At 56.8% G+C, this 11303-nt stretch overlaps 1 protein-coding gene across 2 annotated transcripts in view; it reads left to right on the top strand.

Moving 5' to 3' along the window:
• Positions 1 to 10025, top strand: part of KIAA0930 (KIAA0930 ortholog) — a 44079-nt gene extending 34054 nt beyond the window's left edge. For both annotated transcript variants that reach the window (XM_061124349.1, XM_061124350.1), the window contains 3 exons: positions 2606 to 2768; positions 3716 to 3874; positions 4279 to 10025. In XM_061124349.1, coding sequence (XP_060980332.1) covers positions 2606 to 2768; positions 3716 to 3874; positions 4279 to 4319 — 363 coding nt within the window. In that variant the 3' untranslated portion in view covers positions 4320 to 10025. The remainder of the gene's footprint in view (positions 1 to 2605; positions 2769 to 3715; positions 3875 to 4278) is intronic.
• The last annotated feature ends 1278 nt before the right edge of the window (positions 10026 to 11303 follow it).

The following is an 11303-nucleotide window of genomic DNA, read 5'->3' on the forward strand; positions in this document are numbered from 1 at the left end:
CTGCTCGGGGAGGGCCTCGCCCCTCCCTGAGGCCCGCCTCCCCATCCTTCCCGCCCCCGCCCCCGGGCGAGGTAGGTGTCATGGTCCCCACCCCTCTGGGGAGCAGGCCGAGGTTCAGAGAGGGCAGGTGACTGGCCCGGGGTCACACAGCAGGTTAGTACCTGGGGCCCGAGCGGCGGGGTCCCACCGCCCACCTTGGTGGCCCTGCTGGGCGAGGGTGAGCACCCGAGCAGCTTTCCCCGGGGGCAAGATGGGGATGACGACCAGCCAGCCGCCCATCCTGCTCCAGGAGGGTCGGCTGGGGCCCCCGGCTCATCTCTGCCGGGGCCGCTTGCCAACCAGGCTCTGGGCACCGGAACTGCTGACGGCCACCGCAGCTGTGGACGCGTTTGGGCCTTCCTGTCTGCAGACCTGGGCAGCGCCAGGCCTGCCGGGTTCCTTGTGCTGCCCTCTGCCGTGTGGCTCACGTGACAGCACTGGGCCTCTGAGCCCTTTCTAGGCCGCTGTCCTTCCCCGGGGCCGGGAAGCTGAGCTCAGTGGCAGCCTTATTCCCAGAGCCTCTGGGGTTGTGGGTGGGCGGCAGGGCTCAGGCAGGAGAAAATACCCAGCCCATCGGCTGCTTTGCCCCCATTGGGGGCTCCAGAGGAGACCGGGGGTCTTGAAGGAGGAGCGCGCCCTGCCAGGCGTCTCCAGGAGGGGCTGCGGGGTGAGCCGCGGTCCCGGCGCTGCTGTCCGCGTGAGCTGGGGCAGGTCTCTCCTCTCTGAGCCTCAGTTTGCTTGCCCAGAAATGGGGTGAACACACCCGCCTCCTGAGGTATTGGGGACTCAGGAGCCAGGGCATCAGGGGCCCTGCCGGGGGTGGGGCCGGCCGGGGCATCTGCCTGGAGAAGCGGCCCCGAGCGTGTCGGTCCCGCGTCCCCGCTGGTGCGCCCGAGGTCAGGGATCTGTAGGATCACCCTCAGCACACACAGCTCCAGGGAGTCAGGTGGTGGTTTTCTTTCTCTTGTTATGTTTTTCTTTTTTTTCCACTTTGAGTTTCCTGCAGTGAATGTGTTTTGTAAGCAGAGCAGAAACAACAAACACTCTCTTTCTGTGATGATGGGTGAGAATTCTGGGCAGAGGCCTCTGTTGTCTTGGGGACAGAGGTGGCTCATCTCTGCGATAAGGAGCCTGACTCCCCCTCGGTCCTCAGGTGCCCACTGAGGCTAACGACCGTGTGCGTGACAGTCCTCGTGAAGATGTGGCCTGGGCCTGGGCCTGGGCTGGACAAACCTGGGTGCCACTTCTGGCCGCGTGTTTGCCCAGTGACCACAGAGGGGTTACTGGACCAGCCCGGGCCTTCATCTTTCCGTCTGTCAAAGGGGGTGCTGGTCTTTCTCTCCAGGGTGGCCGTGGGGGGTGAAAGAGACAGTGCCTGGGAAAGCCCCTGGCCCGCAGCAGCAGGGGGAGCCTAGGGTCAAGGGGAAGGGCCTGCCAGGGTCACGCGGCTGTCAGCGGCAAAAGCCCTGACCTCCCGGGTCTGCCCGGGGCCCCCCGCCTCTGTGCTCGCCCCCCCTTTCCCAGAGGGGTCGTTTGTAACCAGCGCGTGACAAATGCAGACTCTGTGTGTATTGTGGTTTCTGGTGTTTTGTTTTTTTATCTTCTAAAAACCTTCCCCGGCTTGTGGGAGGACCGTCTGGAGCCCAGCGGCCGCCGGGACTGGTGGACGTCGGAGCCGTGACGAGGAGGCTGACGGGGCTCCCGAAGTCTCAGTCCCAGCTCGCCTGGTTCCTCAGATTCTTGTTTGCGTGGGGAGGAGGGAGGAGATGGGCCACGTTCCCTCTGCCTGGAACGCCCTTCCCCCCCTTCTTCACCTAGCTAACTCCTACTCGTCCTTCAAGACCCAGCTCAAGCGGCGTCTCCTCCGGGAAGCCTTTCGTGATTTCCCAGGCTGTTGATTCCTTTTGCCTCTGTGCTCCCCTGTATCCTCTGCTTCCTTTTTTTTTTTTTTTTTTTTCCTGTCTTTAATAACCAACATTTGGTCTGTGGTTGTCAACTTTTGGGTCTCTCGCCCCACCCTGGCAGACTGTGAGCTCCTTGAGGGCAGGGACCCAGGTCATGTGCTTCCCTGAGTGGGTGTGAAGAATGGTTGGTGATGGGCAGTGTGGTTAGAAGAGGAGAGGAGGAGATGGAGGGGTGGACCGCTTGACCACTGCACTTCTGTGGAAGGACGCTGGGGGAGAGGGGACAGGAGAAGAAATTAGAGGGAGAAGACCTGGGGTGCAGCCCTAGCATGGCCACCGTCCGCTGGGTGACCCTGGCCCTGCCAGGGTGACTGTCCCGCCCCAGCCGGCTCTCACGTCGAGGGTGATCGGGACTATTCGGTGGATTCGGTGCCTGGAGGGTGCTCGACCCGTGTCAGCAGCCAGGCTTGCTCTGTGCCCCAATGACCCCTGCCCGGCGGTTGAGGCCCCAGGAGGGCAGCAGGGTTCTTCCCGGGGCGGAGCTGGTGGCCAGCGCCCGCTGAGCCCCAGGCCGGCAGCGCTCTGCAGGCGGGAGATGGGTGGGCACCGGGCCCCCCTACCAGGTTGGCGGACCACCCTGGTGACACGCTTCTTGTTCCCAGGTGACCTCCTTCAGCACACCCCCCACCCCCGAGCGGAACAACCGGCCTGCCTTCTTCTCCCCATCCCTCAAGAGGAAGGGGCCCCGGAACCGGATCGCGGAGATGAAGAAGTCTCACTCGGCCAACGACAGCGAGGAGTTCTTCCGGGAGGACGACGGGGGAGGTGACCCTGCTCCCCAATTCCCCCCACCCCCGCGGAGCCTCCTCACTCCCTTCTGCACATTCAGAGAGCCAGGGGGCCGTGTGCCAGCCCGTCCTGGGCGGGGGTGGAGCTCTGGACAGACAGACAGCAGACGGCCACCGAGGGGAGCCCCCAGCCGTGGGCGCAGTGTGGCGGGCAGTTGGCACCTGATTTCAGGGGCTCAGAGGGGAGGGCTCTGGTGCATGCACGCATGTGCTGCGTCCCCTTCTTCTGCGAGGTGCCCTGCGGCCCTGCCGCCCCCAGCGGGGTGTCCCTCGGGGCTCGCCTGCCCTCCGCCCCGAGCCCGGGGGCCCGTCTGTCCGGTGGCCTCCGGGTGTCTCCGCGGTCCTTGATCTCACCCACTCAGTCCTCAGGGCCTCCCTGCTCCCCTCTCCGCTCCACGTGGGCCCCACCGTGGGAGCGGTACCACGGGAGGGCGGGGCCATGTTTATCAGAGGAGCAGCGGGAAGTTGTTCGAGGAGCTTAGAGGGTCCTGATTGGCAGGACCGAGGCAGAGGGCCTGCTGGATGAGACCCTGGCCAGGGCCGGAGACCCTAGCCCCAGCCTTGACCTGCTCTCAAGTGGGCTTGGGCAGTGCTGCCCTCCTGGGCTCTCCAGACCAGCGGGAAGGCGTCCACAGCGCCCACCTGCCTCCCCGGGCAGCCCACTGGCTGGGTGATGGTGCTGGGTCATTCCAGCTGTACCCCCGCGCCCCTCCAGGGAGAGGACCGGAGCGGGGCAGCCACAGGGCCTGGCACAGCGACGGGCCAGGGCCCCCAGGGGAGGCGCTCCAGGACTGGGGTGGGATCAGGCGGGACGGCAGAAGGGGGCTGGGCGTCATGGGCCAGGGAGGGGTCACCTGGGTGGGCGGTGTCCTCCCCGCGTCCCCCGCATCGTGGCCCGGGCCTGACCTGCCTTCTCCGCTGCAGCCGACCTGCACAATGCCACCAACCTGAGGTCTCGCTCCCTGTCGGGCACGGGGCGCTCCCTGGTCGGGTCCTGGCTGAAGCTGAACAGAGCAGACGGGAACTTCCTTCTCTATGCACACCTAACCTACGTCACTTTGCCGCTGCATCGGATTTTAACAGGTGACTCTGACTTTGGGGTGGGACCCCTGGGGGAACCACGGGCCCCTAAACAGTGCTCCTGTGGGCAGTGCTTGGGCGCCCACGTCGCCCCTCGGGGAGGGCTTCAGACCCTCGGCACGCGCCTGCTGCTCGAGGGGCAGGCGGAGTTCGTGCTGACGGGCCCGCGGGGCCGTGACTCCAGAGTCAGCCTGCCCGCGTGAGCCCCAAGCCCCGAGCCCTTGCCCGCGTTGCCCCGTTCCTGTCCGGAGGGAGGGTGAGCCCAGCACCGCAGGTCCCCCAGGGCTGGAAGAGCGCCTTGGGGGCGTCCCTCACAAACGGAGCACCGGGAAGGTCCCCGTGCTCCCTCTGCGAGCCCACAGGGTCACCCCTCCCTGTCTCCTCCACGCCCCCTCCTGCCGCCCTAGACATCCTGGAAGTTCGGCAGAAGCCCATCCTGATGACCTAGCCGAGTGCGGAGCCCGCGCGGAGCCCCCCAGCCCTGCCCAGTCCTGGGAGTGCTGCCAAGTGCCTACCTGCCCACCGCCACTGGGGTCTTCCGGGACCACCCAGCGCCGGAGCCGGAGCCAGGCGGGGCCGCCCGACTCCCGGGGCCAGGGCCGACTCCAGGAACACCAGCCCAAACTGAAGTGCCTCTTCCTCGTCCCTGCTGGCCCTGCTCCGGCCCCCGCGCCCGCCCACCCACCACCCTCAGCCTGTCTCTGGGGGAACCCTCTGCACCCCGAGGAGCAGACTCGCCAGGAGGCCGTAGGAGTGAGGGAGCAGCCGGTGGCCAGCCCGCGGACCCGCCCTCACCTCACAGCAGACAGCAGGGAGACCGCCTGGCTGGAGCCACGCCACGTGTCTAGTGCTCAAGGAAAACCGGTTTAAGATGTGGTGACCCTGACCGGATGAGCCGGATGAGTTAGTCCTTATCGTCTGTCCTCCCTAGCTTGCCCCGCGGTCGTCTTTAGATGGGTTTCCACAGGGAGCATGGCCGTCTGCTGGCTCTGCCCTGGGCTGGGAATACCTCACCCCGCACCCGGCTCCAGACCGGCCCTTGTCCCGCCAGAATGGCCTTTGCTTCCAGCCAAAGAGCATCACCCACATACACACACCTCCAACCTGGAGACGGCCCGTATGCACCTCGGCTGCCGTGACCGGCAGGATTGGGGTCCTGAGGGCAGGAGGGGAGGGGTCGTACCGACAGGAGAAGGGTGGGGTCTCCTGCCGGAAGGGTGGATGGTGCGCCGTGGGGTCGACGTCCTCCCAGGAAGGTTCCAGGCCGAGCCTCCGTCCTCTGGGGCCAGGGCAGGGGCTGGGGCGGCTTGTCTTCCCTGCTTCCCTGGAGCTCGTGTTTCCTTTGACTGGGTGTGCGGGTCCCACCTCTCAGGCCAGTCACTGAGGCAAAGAGGCACTGGCTTTCCAGCTGGTCAGGCCTCCTTCCAGCTCGGACGGAAGGTTTCCACCTGCGGGGATGCGCCGTGCTCCTCTCAGAACCACGAGCCTCCCCGGGAGCGGAAACACCGCTCCTGCCGTTCCCCACGGGGTGAGCCGTCAGCGGGGTCTCTGCTGCTCTCTGCGCGTCCTCAGGGGTATCTGAAGGGTCCCTGGGGTGCGGGTGGCGATCCCCCTGGGGGAGGAGGGGGGAAGGAGGAGGGGTTCGCGCTCCAAGGGTTTGCTTCGAGCTCCGGGAAACAGGGGGACTCCTTTGGGGCTTCTCTAGATTTTGTATGCTGTTATTAAAAGCGAGCTACTGCATTTCATTCTGCCTCAGTTTGCCCACCTGTGAATGGGGCTGATACCACCTACCTCACTGAAGTCTCCAGGGTTCCAGCGCACGACCAGGTCAGGGTGAGATGGCCAGTCATTCCGCATAGCTCAGCTCAGGTGTCGGGTCATAGGAATGCTTTTCTGCCCCCCTGCCCCCGCCCACCCCAACCCCATCACCTAGGCCAAGACGGGGAGCAGAGGGGTCAGGGCGAACATTCTCGCCTTCTCTGACAGTGCCCGGCTCACCCACATTTGGCCGCATCTCAGCTCCTTGCATGATTTGACGATCTGACGTCCCAAAGCTGCGTCTTCCAGCCCCAGAGCGCTGGAGTAGAGCTTCAGGGAGCCGGGAGCCGGGCCCAGGGTCCTGAGACGGGGGTTGAGTGTTCCTGGGCGCCTCTCCTTCCTGGTCTTCTGGGGTCTGAAGGCTCTCGGCCCAGACCTTGGGAGAAATGCAGTCCTGACGCATCTCCCGGGGAAGGATGAGGTCGTTCAGCACATGTGCAAGTGCAGGGCCCTCTCCGTTGTCAACAGCGAGGACCCCGAGGAGGGGCCTCCCGCTGGGGCCAGGAGCCATGCCTCGTAGGGTAACTGAGGGCCAACTGCAGGAAGGTTGTGTGCGTGCTGGAGTTAGCGATCACACCTCACTCGTAAAGCACATGAACAGACGCACAGCATGGTTTGGCTGTTTCATATCCAGCGTTGAGATAGTCCCTGGCATACGCAGGCACTGTGCTAGACATGTAGATACCATCATCACCCCCACCTTAGAGATGAGGAGGCAGCCACAGAGAGGTTAGGTGAACTGCCCGAGACCGAACAGCGAGAAGACGAGCACAGCCCAGGCGCCCGGCCCCCGTGGACACTGAGCCGCGACCCCCTGCCGCCCCAGGACGGACACAGGAGCCGAGCTTTCTCAGTCTTAAACCCTCCCCGGGGTACTTCTGACACTTGATCCAAACACGCGTAGAGGCGTTTGGTCACTAGGCAGTAAGCCGTTACTCTGAGTTTTGCTTTTTTCAGTCCCAAAGGACATCAGTAACAGAGTCACAGAAAGGCCCGTGACAGCTGGAACCGGCCGCCAACATCCCCGGGCGTCTCGGTGTTGCCACACCTCACTTCCTATAAGGTCATCTTTCATTTTCCAGGAACATGCCTGACTTACGTAACATGGAGGCGGCCAGAGCATGTGGACATCTCTTAAATGGGAACTGGAATTCAAGTCCGGGGTTCCCTTGAAGAAACCTGTAACCTCTAGGCTTTCTAAGGACGTTATGTCTTGGTCCTGCAGTCAGACCAGGCCGCTGTCTCTGCATCTCCCAGCACCTGAGGGTTCAGGCAGCGTTTAGTCTCCATTCTAATGTCTGACAGAAGGAATTTTCAGTTGTCTGCGAAAACAGCTGAGGCTTCTTACTTCAAACGGATATTATTTAAAACAAATATCATTTAAAACACTAGGTAACAGAGAAGTTGTCCAAGAGAAGCAAAGTATTCTATAGCCAGTCAACTTGGAGATAGCATGGGTTTTCTGGTGAGTCAGAGCCTTGCTAACATTTGGGCTTTTCAAGGACTGTGAGCAAAGCATCAGAAATCAACTAGGTTTCTACCAAAGATGCTAATGACAGAAAGGCATGTTCCTGATGTGATTTTTTCTCCTCCAAAGACTCTAGCTAGAATCAAACCAGGATCTGTTTTTGCTATTTTAATCACATAAACGAGTCAGTAAACATTTTTGAAGAATGATGTGAAAACATCATTATTTTTTTCTGTTAAATGACATTCCAGAGGAAGTCCCTAAGTAGTTAGTATTGTCTAATGACTGACATTTGAAAAACATTTGACATTATCATAATACAGGCATTTTAAATTGCTGCCCAAATTTTTAAGATTTACAGATAAAACTGTCAACTTTTTAATACACCTTGGTAACAGGTTCCACTCTGAGAATTCTGTTCAGTTTTCCAGTGTAGCTGGAATTTAGTTTCAAAAGCCAAGTGTCTTTTGACAGTACATGGATTATTCCTGTTCAGGCCTTTTCTCTCCTGAGTATCAGAAAGCAGAGCTGTTTCTCTTTGAAAGGTATCCGCCCTAGTGGGACAGACTCCAGCAGGGATGCTATGCTAGCCCCAGAGCTGGAGTGAAGTGGCTTCCGGGGGCATCAGTTGTCCTTCGGGCAGGGCTCCTCTCCGGCCAGAGTCCCGCCCCATCCTCTTGGGAGCTGGGTGCCGGGGGCACCGTGGCTTCTTGCCCTTGTCCTTGCTCACGGGCTGACTGGGCGCTGACGTGGCCCCTGGATGGAAAGGAGCCCTGGTCCCTTCCTTCGTCTGAGCCCCGGGGAGAGACAGCCCCGGAGGACCCCTGGGGCACCACGCAGAAGCCAAATCACTTGAGCACCGAGTGGCCTGGGGCTGGGTTAAGAGTCCACAGCGGGTAGAGCCTCCAAAGTGGAGGCAGCCGGCCTTTTGGAGGCGTTTGTGTTTACAGTTTTCTACCCTACCCGAGGCAGGCGGGCATCTTTGCGGCAGCGGCTCCAGCCCTGAGCTCAGCAGATCAAAACCCACAGCGATGCTCCAGCTCCGCTGTGGGTATCCAGTCTGTCGTTTCCCCACTTCCTGAAGGTTGGGTGATTTAGGTGTAAATAGTAATCTTTTATGGTCTCCAAATGAATTCTATGTGTGACGATATGTAAACCTGCAAAGAAAATCTGTGGAGGTTTTTCACGACTTTGAGGCTCAAATAAAATGATTTCTACAAAATATATTTTAGCAGAAACACCATGACGGCATATTTTGACTGTATTAGGATCTGTCGGTGGTATTTCCATAAGCACTGTCAATGGCTTCGGGATTAACCATCTTCCACATACAATAGGAATAATTTCTAAGCAGTAATTGTGGTTGGCTGTTAGCTGTGCTTTATGACTTTGCATTTCTTCTGAAAGTTGATTTGCATGTTGGGTATTATTTATTTCTTCTCTATTGAATCTGTACCGTTATTTTTTTTCTCTAATGGGTGTTTCGGATTAAATATGGATACTACTGCAATGTGTTAACTTGCTGATTGAATCTTAATTTTTTCCCCCAGAGATGTCTTAACCTCTGTAGCTTTCATACAAGTTACTCTATTGAATGACAAGAAGGCATGCCCTGGCTTTGGCGGGCCTGGGAGTTAGCCGGGAGGTCTGGAGGCCAGCAGGTGGAATGTCCTCAGATGCTGTATTTGCAGAATGAAATCATAGATATGCTGCAGGTTCGGCTTTCGGCCCCTATACAGCAGAATATAGTCTTTCAGCTATACCATAAAATTCCCCAAGCTTTTGCTAGAGAACTTCTTAAAAGGCCCTCAGAGAAGTGGGAAAAAGACTGGAATAAAAGTCATGAGTCTCAAGTTCAAGTGCTGGCAGGTTCCCAACAAGCTACTGGTCTTACGGAAGATGGTTTTTGGCTCTGTTGCCTCCTAGCCTGTAGCTGTCAGGTCGACACTGAGAACGTTCACAGCCCCCGCAGGCCAACTCCGCCAGCAGGGTCTGCAGAAGGAAACCGCTCAGGCGGTGGGCTGTTTCCATGGGTAGGTGATCTCCGATGTCATCAGGTGATGGGCAGAAGGCCCAAGACACCACAGAAAGTTACAACAAAAGGTGGGGTGTGTGGGGGGGGTGGGGTCGGGAGGAACACATACAATCAAGAAATGGGATCATCACTTCAAATGACATCTCGCAGAAGGTCATTGCATTAGAAACACGAGCCAGGATCCTCAGAACTGGCATCACCAAGGGCAGCCTGTACCTAGGAAGATGTGCAGATGGTGCTTGAGGAGGCGGCAGTTTAGTAGGTAAGAGGTGACTTCCTTTTCATCCAGTCAACCCCCTTTTCTTGTTGACTTTCTTGAGAAAGTCTGTACCCTGGAAGCTGGTAGCTGCATCCGTCCTAACTGCCTGCTCTCGAAGGCTACCTCTCTCCGTTCTCACGCTGACGTAGACGCACTTTAGGAACCACTGTCATGCCCTGGCTTAGAAAAAGAAAGTTGACTGGAAGGGAAAACCTTGAGGAATTTTCTACCGGGAGGAGGGGTAAAGAGGAATTTTCTACCGGGAGGAGGGGTAAATGTATAATAATCCATACAGTACCATGGTTCATTGTATATATACACGTTGAATGTGTGAACACGCTGTACTCTGCACTCGATTGTTAAAATGACAGGATGGTTGGAAAACTTGTATGAGGAAGGAAAGTATGTGTTTTGGGGATGATCAGACAAAAGATGTCTTTTCCTTTGATTACTGATTCATTCAGTTCTCTCCTGACTTGGCCTCCACGTAAGCCAACAGGCTTATTAACAAGACATTTCTTTCCTGTTTGTGGCTTAAGGAACCTGACTTTAATAAAACAATTAGACTGCTCCATTTGAAACATCATGGTTTTTAGTAAACTAGCGATATTTTTAAAATTAATTTTTATTGGAGTATACTTGCTTTATGGTGTTGTATTTCTGCTGTAAAGAGAATCAGTTGACACGTGCACATATCTACTCTTCATAGATTTCCTTTCCCATTTAGGTCTCCACCCATCATTGTAGGGTTCCCTGTGCTAAACAGTAGGTTCTCGTTAGTTACCTATTTTATACATTGATTATATTTTCAATAAACCACTTTGTTAAAAAATATTTTAGACAGTTTCAGAAACCCTTGAAGCTTAGTCCTTTAACGGGCACACACATACCTTCAAGTCACACTGTGCAGGGAGCCCCACGTGGCTGTTCCATCAACAAGCTCCATCTTGGGGTTTTCTGACCTGTGAAGAACCGCCACCTACCTTCGCAGACGCAGTGAGCTGGACTGAGACATGTACAAAGGCTGGTGTAGTTCCAGGCAACTATGAGGATCACTGTGCCAAAAGGGCATTTTATAGGTTATCTTGAAACAGTCATACAGGAACACAGATGTAGTCCACTGGTCCTCAAATTTGATGTGAGTCTGAAACAGCTGTGAAAATCCAGACGGCTGGTGATAAAATATTCTGGAATTATTGCTAACAGTTGTGATGGGCGTACAGTTCGGTGCATAGACGAAAAACAGCTGGACTGTACACGTTAAAAAGAATTCTCTAACTATGTGAACGACACGTGCCTCTGCTTCGGCAGGTGCAGGGTGGGTCCCTGAGCGTGATTCTGTCAGGGACCTGGGTGTTGCTGCCGTGGCTCCTGGGCCCACCCTGCAAAACCACTGCTCCAGCCCAGCCATTCAGCTGAGCGCCTCAAACGGCCAGCGTGGCTGCAACGCACTCTTCCTCTTTAGAGTACCTGCACCCTCAGCATCTTCAGTAGTTTCCATGAGATGTTGCCAGCTCAAGAAAAATATTTTGATGGATAACTTAGTCTTTGTAATAGTTTTCTTTACCAGAGACACCTCTTATAAATAAACCAAGTGAATAACTCAGGAATGTTTTAAAAATATGAACCTTACTCTAAATTACAGTTTACTGTGTTAATGCCTTAGTAGTGATTTCCTAAATCACCAAAAACAAGGTTACATAGACTCAAAATACATTTTTTTCCTTGATCATTTTGACCCTTAAGTTTCACAATGTTCTCCTGGACACAGATTCCCAAATCCACTTACTTTCTGGAAGAAACCTCACCAAACTCGTTTCTTTGGAAAGTCCACCCAGGAGCCCATGTCTGG

The sequence above is a fragment of the Dama dama genome, chromosome 22 (genome assembly GCF_033118175.1).
Source record: "Dama dama isolate Ldn47 chromosome 22, ASM3311817v1, whole genome shotgun sequence".
In the NCBI taxonomy this organism is placed as follows: Eukaryota; Metazoa; Chordata; class Mammalia; order Artiodactyla; family Cervidae; genus Dama; species Dama dama.